Source organism: Bubalus kerabau, chromosome 10 (assembly GCF_029407905.1).
Source record: "Bubalus kerabau isolate K-KA32 ecotype Philippines breed swamp buffalo chromosome 10, PCC_UOA_SB_1v2, whole genome shotgun sequence".
In the NCBI taxonomy this organism is placed as follows: domain Eukaryota; kingdom Metazoa; phylum Chordata; class Mammalia; order Artiodactyla; family Bovidae; genus Bubalus; species Bubalus kerabau.
Genome location: NC_073633.1, coordinates 93,659,864 through 93,678,574, shown reverse-complemented (window position 1 = coordinate 93,678,574; position 18,711 = coordinate 93,659,864). Strand labels below are relative to the sequence as shown.

At 48.6% G+C, this 18,711-nt stretch overlaps 1 protein-coding gene across 3 annotated transcripts in view; it reads left to right on the top strand.

Annotated features, from left to right (window-relative positions):
- The window catches only part of POMT2 (protein O-mannosyltransferase 2), a 43,257-nt gene that overhangs the window by 9,743 nt on the left and 14,803 nt on the right, over positions 1-18,711 (top strand). For 2 of the 3 annotated variants that reach the window (XM_055538744.1, XM_055538743.1), the window contains exons 3-9: positions 4,982-5,086; positions 7,366-7,474; positions 9,114-9,222; positions 10,976-11,135; positions 12,825-12,931; positions 13,790-13,872; positions 15,831-15,940. In XM_055538744.1, the coding sequence (XP_055394719.1) occupies positions 4,982-5,086; positions 7,366-7,474; positions 9,114-9,222; positions 10,976-11,135; positions 12,825-12,931; positions 13,790-13,872; positions 15,831-15,940 (783 nt within the window). The remainder of the gene's footprint in view (positions 1-4,981; positions 5,087-7,365; positions 7,475-9,113; positions 9,223-10,975; positions 11,136-12,824; positions 12,932-13,789; positions 13,873-15,830; positions 15,941-18,711) is intronic. The other variant, XM_055538745.1, reaches the window with a different exon arrangement.

The following is an 18,711-nucleotide window of genomic DNA, read 5'->3' as shown; positions in this document are numbered from 1 at the left end:
CCTGGGTGGGGAAGATCCCCTGCAGAAGGAAATGGCACCCCACTCCAGTATTCTTGCCTGGAAAATCCCATGGACAGAGGAGCCTTGTGGGCTACAGTCCATGAGGTCGTAAAAGAGTTGGACGTGACTTAGTGATTAAACAACAACAATAACAAGGGGAAGGAAGATTGGGCGGTGACTGCAAATGGGTGTGGAGCTTCTTTTTGGGGTGATGAAATAGTCTGGAGTTGGGTAGTGGTGATGGTCACACAACCTTGTGAATAAACTAAAAGCCACTGAATTGCACACTTTAAAACGGTGAATTTTATGGTACGCGCTGCTGCTGCTGGTTAGTCGCCCAGGTGTGTCTGACTCTTTTTGACCCCATGTAGCCCACCAGGCTCCTCTGTCCATGGATTTCCCAGGCAAGAATACTGGAATGGGTTGCCATTTCCTTCTCCAGGGGATCTTTCCCACCCAGGGATTGAACACATGCCTCCCACTTGGCCGGTGAATTCTTTACCACTGAACCACCTGGGAAGCCTGGTTTATGTTACATGAATTTTATCTTATTTGAAAAAAGGAAGAAAAAAGAAATGGAGGGAAAGAATCTGTTGCAGAAATAGTTAGGGGAGCTGACTGTCTACAAGGGCAGGGAACTCTTTTCCCCTCCCTGCTCGCAGCAGGTTGCTTGGCCTCGTCCTTTCACATGGCTTCCAACTAGAAATTCCACCAATCAGAATTCATCTTACTCTCCGAGAAACAAACACTCCTAAAAAGACTGATGGATTAGTCTGGGTGTTCACCCAGTCCTTTCTTCCTAACTGGAGGCTGAGATTTTTGGTACCAAGGGGACAGGAATTGGCCTGGTATGAAGTGTTCTTGGAGTGTGGAGTACTTGGAGCTGAAGGCAGGGGGTGAGAGGCAGCATGGGTGGTGATTTGTGACAGGTGGGCTTAGGGGCAGGTACCAAAGCATGGGGTGGGGACCAGGGAGAAGGCCCTGCAGGTTCAGGAGAGGAGAGGAAAATGAGGTAGGTGACCTATTTCAAAATTAGCTCCAAACCCAGAGAAGAAGCAAACAATGTTATGCTTCTTTTTGTCTCTTTATAACAACAATAAGAGAGCAGCAATTGAACAGTCTCTTTTAGTCACTGTAGATGCATTAACTTACATAATGCTCAGAACAACCTTATGCACTAGGTACTGTTCTATCCTCATTTTACAGAAGGGGAAAGTGGGACTCAGAGCCATAAGTGGTTTGCCATAGGGAGTATAGCCAGTAAGTGGTAGAGTCCAGGTTCAGCCTGGCTTACAGTCTGCTGTCTTAACCATCATACAGCTGCCTCCCTAACTTGCCTCACCCCCAGTACTGGGGCAAGTACATCCATTACCACTGTAGACTTAAGCCACAGAACCTACTGAATATTTGCATTGGTCCAGCCTGGGAACCAGCTCCACAGAGATTTTTCACAGGAAACCCAGCCCTGTCTTGCATCTGGAGAGTACCTGTCTGGTTTTGGAGTCCACTAGTGCTCAGCAATTCATGGGGTCGCAAAGAGTTGGACACAACTGAGCGACTGAACTGAACTGAACTGAGTGCTCAGCGCAATGAGAACAGTGGCAGCGCTGTTTTTGCGGAAGCCTTCCCCTCCTGCCACCTGGTTCCTGTGTGAAGGGAGAAATGGGAGGCTTCTTTGTAAGGCTGCCACCAGGGAGTGCAGTCCGTCTGCTTGTGCTCTACTTGCTTGAAAGAGACTGATGCGCAAAGCAGCTTCCATAGGTTCTGAAGCCAAGCTAGTCAAAGAATCAGAAAGCCCCATGGGAGCTGGTGGTCCAGTGGTTGACTTCATCTTTCAATGCAGAGGGTGCAGGTTGAGCCCCTGGTCAGGGAGCTAAGATCCACATGCCCTCAAGGCCAAAAAGCCAAACTATAAAACAGAAATAATATTGTAAAAAATTCAATAAAGACTTTAAAAAAAATGGTTCACATAAAAAAAAAAAAAAAACCTGAAAAAAAAAAAACCCTTGAAGTGGTGACTAGGAAGTTTTCCCCTATAGTACTGAGGCCAATGCCTGCTGCTTCACACTGGCCCCAGTCCTGAGTGCCGGGGCTCCAGGGAAGTGGGTGCTTTAAAATAAATAAAAATGCCTGCACATAGCAAGAAATTTGATTTGAATAGAAGGAAATAAAAGGTCAAAAGCTACCTTCTCTCACATTTCTATTCCTCAGAGGCCACCAGAGCCACCTTTATTAACATTTTCTCATATATCCTCTCAGAAACTTTATACAAATACAAGTGTGTATACATTTATTCACGTGTATATATTAGTACACATGAACAGCACATTATATATGCAAATAGAAACAGACTAAAATTGAACAACTTGTATTTTTAATATATCTTACCTTTTTTCCACATCAGCATATAAAATGTACCCCGTTCTTTTTAGTGGATATATAATATTCTATTATACATGTAAGCCATAAATTATTTTGCCTCTCTTCTACGGGTGGGTATTTATGTTACTTCCAGTTTTGAGTCATTACAAAAGGTAATGCAGTGAACTTCCTTGTACATTTGTCTTCTCATAGTTGTGCAGGTGTGGCTAAAAGAGCCTCAGCAGCTGAACTGAAGAGGCAAAGGATGTACACATTTAGATTTGAGTTAGACATTGTTAAGTTATCCTGCAAAATGTGATAATATATGTACTCCCACCAACAGTGTATGAGGGCGCTTGCTTCCCTCACCTCATTGCTAGCACTGGTGGGATCACACTGCCAAAACTTTGCCAATTTGAAAGTAAAAAATGGTATATAAGTGTTTCCATTTGCATGTCTTCCTAAATTAGACTGAAAATTTTTTTTGTATGTTTATTAGCCATTAGTGTTTTGTATTTTTATGACAGCATTTTTTTCTAGTGAATTCCTCTTATTCATACTGATTTGAATGAGTTCTTGAGTTAGAAAATTAGCAGAGTGGGCTTCCCTGATGGTTCAGATGGTGAAGAATCTGCCTGCAGTGCAGGAGACCCAGGTTTGATCTCTGGGTTGGAAAGAGCCCCTGGAGAAGGGAATGGCAACCCACTCCAGTATTCTTGCCTGGAGAATCCCATGGACAGAGGATCCTGGTGGGCGACAGTCCATGGGGTTGCAAAGAGTCAGACATGACTGAGCGACTAACACACGCTTTTTTTTTTAAGTTTTATTTCACTTTTTAAATTTCTAATTTAATTTGTTATTTTCGACTGCTAGATCTTTGTTGCTGCTCAGGCTTTTCTCTAGTTGCAGCCAGCGGGGGCTACTCTTCATCACATGTGCAGGCTTCTCGTTGCGGGGCTCCTCTTGTTGTGGCGTGCTGGCTCTAGGGCTTGTGGACTTTAGTCGTTGTGGTTCCCAGGCTCTAGAGCACAGGCTCAGTAGTTGTAGCTCATGGGCCTAGTTGCTCCATGGCATATGGGATCTTCCCGGACCAGAGATTGAACCTGTGTCTCCTGCATTGGCAAGTGGATTCTTTACCACTGGGTCACCTGGAAATCCCCTCAGGACTACTTTTACCCTTATGGGAACTGAGAGGGTATAGAATTTTGAGTGCTTGTTCAATGCTAGGCAGAGTACCAGGTGTTTCTCCTTTGGCATCTGTTCTGAGCCTTACAGTCATCTGCTAGGAAGGCTTTATTACTTGTAGTTCAGAGAGTACTAAGTATTGTCCCCAGTTAGAGACCTCATATGGGAGGCACTGAGATCCAGTCACCTGTACATTTCCTCCTGCTATGCCACCAGCCCAGCTGTCTGGGAATTTATGCACCAGGTGGGCTTGTCCTCTGAGATCCCAGGTGGGAAGGAACATTCATTTGGTTGTCACTTCTCAGTTTAAGTTCATCTGGGTATTCAGATGGCTCTGTCTTCTCAATATCTTATATTACTTTATATTAAATTAATTGACATTAAATATAACTTCTGGACTTTTGGATTCCTCTTTTTTTTTAAATAAGGATTTATATTAATTTACTGCTGAGTTTTGATTTCTATGTCTTGACATGGAACTATGGAGAATGACTCTGTTTAGAACTACTTAGAGAAAAAAGTGAGTTAGTGGTCCATATCTGAGCCCCCAGAAGCAGCGTTGCTGGGCAAGGCTTTCCCTTCACACGGCCCAGCTCGAGTGCAGGGGTTGGGCCCAGGCAGCCTGGGGCTGTTACCGACACTTGGTATTTGCTGACAGTTCTTAGGTTTTAGCTGCTTCTGATTATATGTGTGAAAAAGCAAGTTTTACACTATTGATGGTCAAGGAAAGAGAAATGAAGAGGCCGATCCTCTCGAACGTTTTGAGGGATTCACGACTCACAGGCTTAGTTTGCAGTTGATGTGTTCAGTTTGGGGATGGTCCAGGGTGGCCTCCCTTTGGAAGACTGGCAGTAGGAGAAACCAGTCCCTGGCCTTCTGGCTTTGTTTCCACCAGGACTTTTCCCTTCCGCTCCGAGGAGGTGCATCCATCTGCGTTCTCCTCCCCATTTTCTCCCCTTCTCTCTATGCCTGGTGTGTAGCCACTTGGCCTCTGTCCTTGCTCCTCATCCTGACTTGGAGCCTCATTTTCCTTTCAGTGGTGCAGTCTCCCAGGAATCAGCCCCTACCCACAGCCTCCGTCCATGAGCTGTCGTGTTTTACTTCACAGCAAGTGAAAAAAGGCTGAATGAGGAAGCCCCTCACTAGCCCTGCCCTTCACACTGGGATTATTTTCTTTTTAAGTACTCAGTCTTCACTGTACCCAAGGACTTGGCCTTAACACAGGAGAGGATTTGTTTCAAGCCGTGAGCTCTGTAAACAAAGGAGTCTTTGCTCTGCAGCAGCTGCCGGAGAGCAGCTCCCCCACTGTTGGGGGCTCCTCCTGTGGACGGTTGTCAGGGAAGCCAAGGTCTGGGTGCAGCTGGGAGGGGAGTGTGGAAGAGACGGAGTCTTCTCTCCGAGGCCTCTCATCTTTATGTTCTGCCTCTCTACTCAGATGCTGATTGGTCTGGCTGGCTACCTGAGCGGGTACGATGGCACCTTTTTGTTCCAGAAGCCTGGGGACAACTATGAGCATCACAGCTACATGGGAATGAGAGGAGTAAGGCTTCCTGACTTGCAATTGGCTGCCTGAACTCTGGGGCCACACTCAGTCAGAAATGTTAACAGTCAGAAGCCCTCAAGTGGTGTCAGGTCTAGGAAAAGGGACTTTGGGGAGGATGGGGTGATTGGACCCGTGCCCTGTAGTCAAGATTCAGAGCTGGGGTGAGTAAGAAGAGCTAGAGAGAACACAGGTAATACGGGGATGACACAGGTGGGAGCAGGCCCAGCCTGTCACCTGTTGCCCTGCCCATGAGCGGCATCAGGTTTCAGATCAGAGGGCAGCCCAGGACTCAGGCGGCCAAGAGGCTGCTGCAGCCCTAATGTGGGCCTCAGCACATTGGCAGTCTACATGTCCTTCCTCTGTGGCCACAACTGCTGCAGTACTGCCTCCCTCTGAGGCCTTTATTGACACATTAGCACCCCCACGCCCGTGACCAGGTTCTTCCCCCTTTTCCCCATGAAGATTTCAGGCCCACACAGGTTTTCTACTCTTTTAAAGAAGTGTATGTTTGCCCAGTCCCACTGTGCCCTGAGTTCCAGCACCAGCCCTGACAGAACATGGCAGGGCCTAAAGACCCAAGTGTCTGGATACCCCATGCTGCTGCTGCTGCTGCTAAGTCGCTTCAGTCGCATCTGACTCTGTGTGACCCCATAGACTGCAGTCCACCAGGCTCCTTCGTCCCTGGGATTCTCCAGGCAAGAATACTGGAGTGGGTTGCCATTTCATTCTCCAGTGCACGCATGCGTGCTAAGTCACTTCAGGCGTGTCTGACTCTGTGCGACCCCATGAACAGCAGCCCACCAGGCTCCTCCTTCCACAGGATTCTCTAGGCAAGAATACTGGAGTGGGTTGCCATTTCCTTCTCCAGGGCACCCCATACCTAGAGCTAAATTGGACCTACGGGAACCATCCTCCAGTGTGGACCTCTTAGAGCGGATTGCATTTGCAAATCCCTTCCCTCAGGGAGTTCAAAGCAGTTTAGATAAAGGTAATGATTATTTGGGCTCTAGTCATTGGCTTGCTTGTGCAGTCATATCATACTGTTTTAAACAAGGACTGTCTACTACCCTCAAGTTCATACTCTTGAGTGATTCTGTGTCTTCTTAATGATATTTGATCACCACCGAGCATACAGAATTGGATATCAGCCTGACTACGATCTTGCTATGGAAGTGAGAAGACCAAATATAACAGCCTGTTGCCTTTCACACCAGGGCGCATTGCTTTCTGCTAACAAAAAGTGACAACCCAAATGTGAGAATTTCCATTCCTTTGGGTTTGTCTGATTACTTTTGATGGATAGGGTAGGGGACTAGAGAGAACACTGGTGGTTAAAAACAAAACAAACCGAAAAACAACTGTCCAGATGCTAAACTGTCAAGCTGTCTTTTTTGTAAAATCAAAATACAACCTTTAGATTAAAGAGTGGTTCCTGGTGTGATTGGATAAAAGGACCAAGGGAGAAAAAGCAGAAATAGCATTAGAATTCTCTAAAATATCTTCAGAGAGCTATTTCTCTCCTTACACCGGTTTTTGTAACAGAAGCTAGCGTCTATCAAGAACTTTCTGTGTGGTAATAAACTTTAGCTCATTTAATCTAAAAAGTAAGCCCTGGGGCTCCCCTGGTGGTCCAGTGGTTAAGAATCTGCCTGCCAATGCAGTAGATGGGTTCGATCCCTGCTCCAGGAAGATCCACATGCCACGGGGCAGCCAAGCCCATGCACCACAACTACTGAAGCCCACGCACCTAGAGCCCATGTTCTGCAATGAGAGAAGCCACCACAAGGAGAAGCCTGCACATCGCAACTAGAGAGAGCCCACACACAGCAACGCAGACCCAGTGCAGCCAAAACTAAACAAATAAATAAAAATTAAAAAGTACGCCCTCTGAGGTAGGAGTGTTTATTTTTCACAGAAGGGGAGGCTGAGATACAGAGATACGACTTTGTCAAGGTCACAACTAGCAATAATGGGTTGGTCCAATCCCAGAGTCTCCCACTTAAAACCAGTGGGCCCTCCTCCCCACACCTCCCTGGCTGAACTTCACTGATTTCATGTCAGTGCACAAGTTGGTGCTCAATGAAAACGTAAATGTTGCTTGATTTGATACTTCACTATTACACTACCCCTTTCATATTTAACTATATTCAAAGTCATCATGTCATGCCATCCATCATCAGGGCCCTCCATCTCAAAAGACCAGTTTGTACCAAGTCAGGTAGGTCCCTGATGCTTTGCTTAGTTGGTCCCTTGACTGCTTTCCTGTCCTTCCCTAGTTCTGTGCATTCCTCGGCTCCATGCTCATCCCCTTGGCCTACCTCACTGTGCTGGAGCTGTCCCGGTCTCTCTCAGCAGCGCTGCTCACGGCCGCCCTCCTCACCTTTGGTAAGTTGTCCTAGACCACGTTTCTTAGGAAATTGACTGCCACTCTATGAATGTAGCTAGAAATCAGTGCACTTGAAGATCCTTGTCTGTGGGCCCAGTTCTGAAGTAACCTTAGGATTGGGTAAATGTATTCCAGATTTCCTTTTACTCACTAGAGATACTTACATATATGAATACTTGTATGTAGCAAGCCTTTATAGTATTGGAGGTGTGAGAGAGTATGGGTAATCCCAAGGAATAGATTATCTCTAAGTTATCTGCATTTGAGTTTGGAATGGATAATACATGTATGTGTGCTTGTGTGTACGTGTGTGTTTGAAGGAGGCTTACAGTTCTAATTCAACTAGTATTAGTTTGCAAGATTAGTTTGCATTCCTTAAACTAATTTCACCTGAATGCAAGGGCATATGCCTCCGAGGCAGCTGGGTGACAGAGGAAAACAAAATAGAAATTTAAATTATTTCTGTGGATAATCCTCACATGGATAATTGAGAGTTGGTCTGTAGAAATTGATCCTGTTGCTAGCCTGGCTCATATGAGAGTGAATTCATGATCTCATTGAGCTTAACATTTAAAGAAGTCTAAACCAGTTTAGATGGTTACTTTAGGGGTGATTCTGACTTTGCCCTCACAGATAAGGTTGCAAGATTATAGAATCTCCCTCTAGAGGACTGGTGGCTTTTTCCTTGGGTCTTTGATTTCCCTCCTCAGTAGTTCATTTATTCATTTTTCATTCAACAACTACTTTCAAGCATCTACTTTGTACTAAGCCACTTTCTTGGCCTCAGAGGTTATGCTGATGAGATAGGACTATCATGGAGCTTGCTTACTAATGGGGCAGATGACAAATAAACAAGTAAATTAGTAAGTTTAACATTCTAAAGAGTAAGTACAACATAAAAAATGGGATAGGGTAAGAAATAGAGTAATACGGGGTGATTCTGTTTTAGCTAGGGTGGTCAGTGACGAGCCCCCTAAAGAGGCGGCCTTGAGCAGATATCTGCAGGGACAGCATGTACTGTGGTCCTGGTGCGAGGCAGCCCTTGGGAGGTTCAGAGAACAGCAAGACACTGAGCCCAGAGCAGAGCACGAGAGCAAAGGAGGCTGGATGGGTAGGGAGACCAGGGCCATCTCGAGGAGTTTGTTAGTCTGAGTGAGATGGGAAGACATTGAAAGACTTAAGCCAGGCCATGATGTAATGAAGTTTTGTTTAAGAAAATCACTTCAGCACCTGCATGGAGAGTCAACTCCCAACAGAGACTTCATGTGAAATGGTTAAGATTCTATCCTGGGTATATGTAGTTTGTGGCTGTGTAAGCATGATGGCAGAACTTTGGATGGTGGCAGTTAGCAAGAGCCCTTGTTTCAGGATCACTTTGTCTGAATGAATGACACAATCCCTTCTGGGGTCAATGGCCTGAAAGTATGAGATGCTCTTTCATATCACTGGGCTTTGGTGTACCCCAAAGCTCTGTCCTTCTGCTTTCCAGTTGACTCACTTGCCTATCTAATCTTGACTGCACAAACGCTTACATGCAGTTAAGCCCAAGGGGGACTGTTTCTTAATGCTGGGGTGTTTTGTTCTCAGGGGGGCCTGTCTCTGATTCCACTTTTTGACCACTGAGCTCATGTTTTTCAGACACAGGATGCCTCACTCTGTCCCAGTACATCCTCCTTGACCCCATCTTGATGTTCTTCATCATGGCTGCCATGCTGAGCATGGTCAAGTACAACTCCTGTGCCAACAGGTCAGCAGCACCATCTCTGGGAGGGGGTGTCAGAAGCTGTGGCAGCTCTAGAATTTCTATAATGTCTAGGGTTGGGGTGGGTACAGTGCCTAGAGGGCTTGTCTTGAAGCTGAATTTCAGGCAAGTATACTTTAAAAAAATATTTTAGATTGCCCATTTTAGATCATAAAAATAGATTTACAGAAGTTTTCTATACTTTTATTTTTGCTTTCCTAAGACTAAGAAAATATCAGTTGTCTTTTTCAAGAGCCTTGTTATTTTTACAACAAGGGTGGATTTGGGTGGGGGTTTATGTTACTTTATGAAGGAGTCCTAATGCCTTCCCCCACCCCACCAGCTAGCCACTCCTGAGCACCAGTGCTGGTTAGGAGATCCCAGGACAACTTAATTCTTCACGTGCTCTGTTCTAGAGGGGAGGGCACCAGAGTAGGTGTTGCCTGGGAACTGTTTGTCTCCCTGCCCTCAGTCCTGACCCAAGGATGGGAATGATGTACACAGAGGTTGGCTTGAAGGGCCCACATGGATCAAGAGAATCCCTGCAGGCCCTGGTCAGTCCTAAAGCTGCTCTGGAGGGCCTGGTCTTCTTCCAGAAGAGTCCTTTCCAGATCATCCTTTGCCTCTAAGAGAGTAGAATAGGTCATTGCATCCAAACCAAAACAGCTGGCTCTGCCAAGGCTTTTCCAGAAGCAACCTGATTTCATGGCAGCCAGGCCATGACTTCCGGCTCTCTCTGGGTTTGGCTTTTCTTCTGCCTGCACCATATCCCCTCCCACCTGCCATTTCTTGAGTACATACTATGTGCCAGGTATTGTGCCCAGAGCTGAGGGTTCAGGAACACATAGATCTTGACTCTTAAGGCGCATTTGCTCTGGTGGGGGTGAGGGTGGGGAGCCTGGGGGTCTGCAGCTCTGAGCACTAAGTGCTCTGATACAGTAGGCCCTGGAACCGGCTGCCTGGCTTAGCGCCGTGCTCCACTGCTGGCGGCTGCTCCAGGGCCTCTCTGTACCTCGAGTCCTCGTCGGGAAGAAGAGGCTGATGACAGGCTCTGTCTCCATGAGGTTGTAGTGAAAGTTAAAGGGTTAATACACAGTGTGGTAATGGGGCTTCCATGGGGCTTCCCTGGTGGCTCAGCAGTAAAGAATCCACCTGCCAATGCAGGAGATGCGGGCTCCATCCCTGGGTTGGGAAGATCCCCTGGAGGAGGAAATTGCAACCCACTCCAGTATGCTTGCTGGAAAAATACCATGGACAGAGGAGCCTGGCAGGCTACAGCCCATTGGGGTCACAAAGAGTCGGACACGACTGAATGACTGAGCCCCCTTGCACGCACTAGTAAAGTGCTCAGAACAGTGCCTAACGCGTAGTAACACTCAATAATAGCTGGCTTTTACAGGGGACAGTCCGCCTGAATCCAGTGGGCTACTCTGGATTTTCCTTTTTCTTCCACTTGATTGGTCACCACTGAAGAATAAGCTCTTGCTTATTTGACGCCCCTTACTTACTTAGCCAGGGCTGCCATGACCCTCCTCCCCAGAAGAATCGTGCTCTCACACGTTGCTCCCGCAGTCTCAGGGGTTTCACAGACCACATCCACCTCGGCACCATGTGTGGTCCCTGAGGTTGGGAGCCCTCACGAGAAAGGCCACAGGGCAGCCTCTCAGAGTCCGGGGACCTCTGCCCCTCCCCGCGCTGAACTTGCTATTGAGTTTGGTTCCAGCCACTAAGCTGAACTCTGTGTCTTGCTGGTTTTCAGGCCCTTCTCTGCCCCCTGGTGGTTCTGGCTCAGCCTGACCGGCGTTAATCTGGCTGGCGCTCTGGGGGTCAAGTTTGTTGGCCTCTTCATCATCCTGCAAGTGGGGTGGAACACCCTTTCAGACCTTTGGCACCTGTTCGGAGACCTCAGTCTTTCAATGGTGAGAACCCAAGCACTTGTAGAAACGTCTTTGCTTCCTAGAGCCAGCAACATTTCTCCATTTCTGCTGCAGGGGGCAGAATGGCTGTGTTCCAGGCCCCAGGTGGGCTGGATCCAGCTGCCCTCTGGAGGGCGCAGGGCAGCAGGGGCTGGGCCATGACCAGCTGGCTGGACAGGGAGAAACGGAGAGGATGGACTGACATCCTTGGGGTTCTCTTTTGGCTTTCATTCCTGCATTGTTTTTTAAATGCTCTACAAATGACTCATTGGAAGAAACCCTGATGCTGGGAAAGACTGAGGGCAAGAGGAGAAGGGGGGCGACAGAGGGTGAGATGGTTGGATGACATCACTGACTCAATGGACATGGGTTTGAGCAAGCTCCAGGAGATGGTAAAGGACAGGGAAGCCTGGTGTGCTGTAGTTCACGGGGTTGCTAAGAGTCGGACATGACTGAGTGACTGAACAAAAACAAATGATCCAAAGGGATCCTGTTCCACTGGGTTCAGCCACGTGTATGGCAGACACTGACTGCATGGGACTGAGTAAACTCAGTGGGCTGACTTTCTGAACTTACAGTTTTCTCTCCCTGACCCAGAGTCTCCAGACTTGGAGGCCAGTAAGGGCCTTACAGTTTATTACAGTATTATTTATTAAGAGCTGACTCTGTGTCCTGCATTATGGAAAATGCTTTACCTTTATTATCTCATTTCCTCCTCATAACAATCCCGTGAGGCAGGTAGTTATCACTCGCTTGACAAATGAGGGAAACAGACCTAGAGAGGTGATATTGTTCCCAAGGTCATACAAGTAGTGAAAGGTAGATCTAGGATTCAGAAAGGAGAGGCTGACTCCACACCTACTGCTCTGCTGTAACACCTCTCCATCACCTCTGGCCCTAAGTCCCAACAAGTTCATTTAGAAAATATAGACAGACCATCCAGTGAGTGTGAGACCCAGAACATGCAGATGAATAAAACAAGATTCCTGCCCTCTAGAGACAATGGAGACAGAGAGAGAAATAAGAATGAAAAGAAAAATATAAGTCATGTTCCAGCCAACAGGTGCAGTGAGAGCACAGAGGAGGGTGCAAGCCCAGGCTCAGGCATTCCAGGAAGGCTTCTGGGGGGAAAGCTGAGGCCCAAAGTGAAGATCAGGAGCATTTATTCATGTTCACATGGTGGGTGGGGCCAGTGCAGTGCAAGACGCGTAGGGAAATTGCTGGATGTCAGTGCGACTGGAAGGGAGAGGGAGTGGGGAGTGATGAAGCTGAGGATGCAGGTCATGCCTTGTCAGCTGCCTGGGGGCAGCCCAGGCCCTGGGTGAGCGTTGGACAGGCAGCGGAGGGCTGGCCAGAGTCAGCCCTGGCAGTGCTTGGTTGGTTGGGTGTTATAAGAAGGCTTAGGGTTTCCACATACCGTTTTCTCTTGATGGCCATTAGTTTTTCAGTTGTTTCTGATTATGACTTACATATGGGCTGATGTGCTCAGTTGTGGCTGATTCTTTGCAACCCCATGGACTGCAGCCCACCCGGTTCCTCTGTCCATGGAATTTTCCAGGCAAGAATACTGGAGTGGGTTGCCATTTCCTTCCCCAATGACTTACATGTAAAAACTTAGAAATAACACACACATCAGGCATAAGGCATAGTGAAGCCGCCTCTGCCCAGCGCTGGTACTGACTCTGTTTGCAGGTGACCTTGGGAAAACACCTGACCGCTCGCATCCTGTGCCTCATAGTGCTGCCACTGGCTCTCTACATCGCCACCTACGCTGTCCACTTCATGGTGCTGAACAAAAGGTACCGCCAGAGCCTTGCCAGTGTCTCGCTTCTGTCCTTCTCTGTCTCTAAGCCCATGGAGGAGCCACGTGATTTCCTAGGTCTGTGGTTGGGATGACCCGAAGGGGACCCAGGGTTGGTTTCCTCTGGGTTCTGTCTTCTGGGTACCCTGTCCTGAAGGAAGAAGAGAAGGCCTTTGTAGCCAAACTGCCTCTTATCCCTAAAAACAGTCCCCTTGTGCTAACAGGGATGGGGGACCATGAGCACGTACAGTTGGAGTGAGGGTAATAATAACAAGGACACCAGCAGCTCCCATTTAGACGGTAGCAACTGTGTCAGAACTGTGCTCAGTGTTTTGTATACATTATCTCATTTAGTCACAACAGTTCTTTTGATTTTTTAAAATCCCCAATTTGTAAATGAGACATTGAGACTAAACGAGGCCAGGTATCTTACAGAGTTCGCCTAACTAGCAGGGGAGCTGTAGTTTGGACCCAGTGTCTCTGACGCCATCCCCTGTGTCTGTCCACCACACCGCACCGCCATGCCCCTGTGCATGTGTGCTTAGCTGCTCAGTCGTGTCTGGCTCTTTTGTGGCCCCATGGACAGTAGCCCGCTAGGCTCCTCAGTCTGTGGGATTTCCCAGACAAGAATACTAGAGTGGTATGCCATTTCCTTCTTCAGGTGATTTTCCCAACCCAGGGATTGAACCCCCATCTCCTGCCCTGGTGGGAGGATTCTTTACCACTGCACCACCTGGGGAGCCCACCACTCCCTTGTATGTCTTTTAAACCATCCACTCAGAGCTCTTCCCAGGGCTCCTGGGAAATGTATTTTCACTCCTTTAACTGCTCCCTTCCGCTCCACCCTCCCCCGCAGCGGTCCCGGTGATGGCTTCTTCAGTTCTGCCTTCCAGGCCCGGCTTTCAGGAAACAACCTTCACAATGCATCCATCCCCGAACGTGAGTGGCCTTTAGGAAGAGAGAAGGGCAGGAGGGATTCCTGGGAGTTAGATTGGAAAAGATGATATGATAGCCTGAGTTACTTTAGATAGCAGAGTGGGAAAAAGATCCAGTTAAATCTGGTCTGAGCACTCATGAGGGTGAACAGGGACACAGCAAGTACAGAGGAGGGCGTCCTGAGCGGTGAACTCTTTGATCAGAAGATGGCTTGTTCGATATGGCTATGGGAAGATAACAGAGGGAACCTGGGGTCGGGGGATTGAGCCCTTTGGGGCTAATGGTCAGTTCCCACCAGAGTGTCCTGTTCACAGAGAGTAGTTGAGCACGTGTTAGCCATGTTGGAGGCTATGGGGCCTGGAGTAAGATCTCTACGTGATGTGGCTATGTGAGCTCAGTATATAAAGAGGGAGCGCAGAGCGCTGGGGATCGAAGGTGTAAGAGATCACTTCTGTAGGGGGTCAGGGGGCAGGGATTAGAGGCACACAGAGTGAATAGGTTGGGCCCAGGAGATTGCTTCCTGGAGTCATGGACAATGTCCTGTGGTCTCTCCAGAGCCTGGAACACAGTGGGCCCACCCAGACTGTGGAAGGAATGAGAAATAGGAAAGCAGGTAAAAATTGGCTTGGAAAGGTAGACGTTGGGTTCCACGTTGGCTTTGAGAAGCTTGAGGAAACCCACGCAGCGGGGCCTGTGGGCTCTTAGCTGAGGTTTTCAAAGGAGTCCTTTGAAAAGGGACAGTTGATGCTGGGCATTGGCTGTGGTCCGAGAAGAAGCTATAGAAAGAGAAGAGGACAGGGAGAGGTCAGGTCACTGGGGAGTGCGGGGGAAGGGCTTTGCAGGAGCAGTCCAAGAAGGAGTGTGGGGTTGAGGAGGGAGACAGCCTAATCAAGACGCAGCCATGGCCCCAGCGTGTGGGGCTGTGCATGCTGGCCAGCACGAGGCCTTGGAAGGATGGTGCTGTGGGGTTATCAAATTCCTACTTGCCATTTAAAAGGCCCAGTTCAGTTATGCTCTCTTCATTAAACCATCCACTTCTCACCCTTTGGGCAAGAATTTATTCCTCCCTTCGCTGGGCTCCCACCATGGCACACGTTGTCACACCTTTGCTGAAGCACGGGCACATCGTCCTGTGCTGGTCACTGTGTGAGGTCATCGTCCTCAAGACTGGCCTCTGCTAGGTCCACAGCCAGGCCTCCCCCACCTTTGCATCCCCTGTGTAATTCATTCTTTTGACCAAAATGAATGGACAAAGGAGGACAGGAGCGGCCAGCTCAGGTGCAGGGAGACCTGTTTCCCTGGAGTGGGGATGGGTGGGCAGCCACATTGCAGAGCATGGAGAGGAGGGACAGTCCTGAGCAAAGAGGCTTCTTCCCCATAACCCAGGGCCTGTGGTGGGAGGGATGGATGCTCTCGGGTAAGCTGTTTACTGTGGGGTTTTTTCCCTTAAATTTAGATTAAAAACCCAAAATACCATTGAGCAACTACTGCATGTGGTAGATTCAAAAGGCACAAAATGATATACAGTGAAAAGTCTATCTTAACAGCCTCTCTGTCTTAACATTATATCTTGGAGAACATTCGAGATGAAGACATAAATACGTTCTCCTTGTTTATCCCATGGAATGTATATAGTGGACCTTGACTAAAGGACAAGTTGTTTCTGGTCTTCGCTGTTACAAACAGTGCTTTGATAATACCATTGTGAAACCCAGCCTCTTCTGAAGTGCTTTGGAGTGGGGAGGGGCGGGGAGGGTGCAGGTGAGACTGGTGACCTCCCCCTTGAGGTGACTCCCTTGGGGTGAGGAGGCAGCTGCGTGTCTTGCTTTCCGCAGTCCTGGGCCCAGTGGAGTCTGTTAGAGGGTTGGGGGGTCCTGTGGCTTCAGAGCCGCCCCCAGCCCAGTCAGGGGCCGCATCCACCCTGGGCCAGCTCACACCATCTGCTGCCCTCCTCCTCCCAGACCTGGCCTACGGCTCCGTGATCACTGTGAAGAACCTGCGGATGGCCATCGGCTACCTCCACTCGCACAGGCACTTCTACCCCGAGGGCGTCGGTGCCCGCCAGCAGCAGGTCAGTGGCCCTCTGTGCACTCGCACCGCGGCCGCCGCGCTGATTGCCGTGCCCAAGCCCGCCCTTCTCTTTTTGCCTCCCGTCCTGTCCCGTACTCTTTCCTCTACTGGAAACACCCTGCCCCCTCCTGTACCCTTTTCTCTTTCCCCTGGCTAGCTCTAGCGTCCCAGGCTGCCACTGGGGACTTCCCCTCTGACCACCATGTCCCGCCTCTTCCTGGTCCTGGGTCAGGTGTGTCTGGTGTGGGTGGTGTTCTTGGCACCCTTGACGAGCCTGTGTGGTAACCCTCTTCCCGTTGAGCTGGGAGTGCTTCCTTCCTCCTGTCTCCTTGCTGTGCAGCTGCTGGCTCCTGGGAGGCTTGGGTGCCTGGCTCGGTGGCCGGCACAGAGTGGATGACAAGCAGAGCATACAGGTTATAAACCCAGACCTGGGAACCAGACTAGTGTATCTGAGTTTGAATCCTGGTTCCACAAGAGTGTGACTTTGAACAAATTCCTTAACCTTTCTGTGCTTCCGTGGGTTCATCTTTAAATTAGGGAAAATAAATCGTACTTCTCTCCATCTGTAAGGTTGTGAGGATTGAGGGAGATAATCCATGTGAAGTGCTCATTGAAGGGTTAGCCATGAGTATCACCTGAACGAGTGAGGGACACTGTCCGTGTCCACGTGACAGGGTGGTCGGTGTGGCTGTGGGGACAGTGCCTGAGAGGGAGGAGGGTGTTGGAGAGGTTGGTGGGACCAGCTTGTGAAGAGGCCTCCAATAGATTTAATTTTGTTCTGCTGACACTGGGGAGAAAACTTATTGAGAAACTTATTAAGAGATAAGATGTGATTAGGTTGCTAGTTTAGAAAGACATCTCTAGCAGGAGTGTGATGGATTGGAAGGAAGAGCAGACCAGAGGCAATAGTCATAACAAAGGATGGTGAACAGTCCTCAGGGAGAGGTGGGGATTGATTCAGGGCCCAGAGACTGACACATGTCAGGGGTGAGCCATATCAGGTCTGTAGTCTGGGGGTCAGGAGGTCAAGGTGCATGTGTGATGATGCTGGTTCACTGTAATCAGAAAGGGAGGAGGAGGCGTGGCTTGGGAGACGAGTTTGTGGTGTGTTTTCTAGGCCTGGGGCCTGTCTCAGGAAGGAGACATGAGTGTGTAGCATACAGGTGTTAGTGATACAGTGACATTGTCCTGAAGGGGTGTGCAGAGGGGAGGGCAGTGTGTAAAGCAGTGTCAAAGGCGCTCAGAGTGGCGCTGGGGAAGCAGCTGAGAAGGAGGGAGTGGACGGGGAGGCTGGAGGAGAAGGGGAGGGCCTGGCAGCGTCTCCGGGGGCAGGAGACGCTGGCAGTTCAGGTGCTGCAGAGACCGCGGAGAAGGAGGCCTGGGCAGGGCAGTGTGGCAGCTTGACCAGGAGGCTTCTGTGGCGTGGTCAGGGTTGAGCTCTCAGATGGGTGACCTGAGGAGAGGGAGGGAGGAGGGGGCTGCAGGGCTGGCTGCTGTCCTGAGAAGCTTGAAGTGCGATTTCTCTTCCTGCAAAATGGGCGAAATCGTTACTCTGTGAGAAACTGTTGCATCTCAAAGTGTTTTATTGTTTCCTCATTTACTAGAAAGTTGACCCAGAGTATTGGGTTTTGGTATCAGTTTCCCATTCTGGGCTCTCTGCTTCTCTCTAGCGCAGTGGTTTTCAGCCCTGACTGCGCTTTTTTCATAGAATCCACTGGAGAGCTTTTAAAAAATTCTGAGATTCTTGCTTAATCAGTCTGGGATGGGGCCTATGCCTTGTGTATTTTTGTTTCAGTTTTAAGCTCTACAGAGGAGTCTAACATACAATTTGCCCTTCTGTGGTGATACCTTGCTACTGATGTCATGTAGTAACAGATGTGGTGACTGGGAACCTCTATACTGTGACTTCCCTGGTGGCTCAGGTAGTAAAAAATCTGGCTGCAGTGCAGGAGATCTGAGTTCAACCCCTGGTTGGGAAGATCCCCTGGAGAAGGGAATGGCAATCCATTCCAGTATTATGGCCTGGAGAATCCCATGGACAGAGGAGCCTTGGCAGGCTGCAGCCCATGGGGTCGCAAAAGAGTCGGATACAACTGAGCAACTCACACTCACTCACTCATACTGTGCAGAGAGCCGTGTCTGAAGGCCTGTGAAGCTGGTCCTGCTGCTGCCCACCTGAGGCCCGTGGGTGGAGACATGAAGTCGTGCGAGTTCTCCAGCGAGCATGTGGGCCAAGGGATAGACAGTCTGACTTTGTCACTGACTGAGTCTCTGAGCCTTCCTCACCTGTGTCTCCATCAGTAAACTGGGGGATTGGATTTAATAACCTCTAGTAGCCCTCCCTGCCCTGTAGGTCAGTGTCTTGTCAACAACTCTAGGTCTTGATTTTTAAAGTATTTTTAAAAAAGTTAGACATGATCTGAGGACCAGTGTTTATCCATGTAGATTGATGTACAACATTCTCTTGTAATAGGATACCTATGTTCCTAGGAGACCTCATATTATAAAAAAAACTTCATTGTAAAAATAAATGTTTCAGTGGGAAAAAGAGGTCATAGACTTATATTCATAATAAATAAATGACTTTTCTAATAGGAATTTTAATAATATGATTTTTGTAAAAAAACAACACAGAGTGCACCTATGAGCACCACAAAACCTTAACATCCTGAGTAAATTTAGGTTGGGTGAAGTAGATGTATGGGCTTTTGTTTCAGAGTTTGAACTTAATTTCTCTATGGCTGCCAAACTTTTAACTTCTTGTATGTTCTT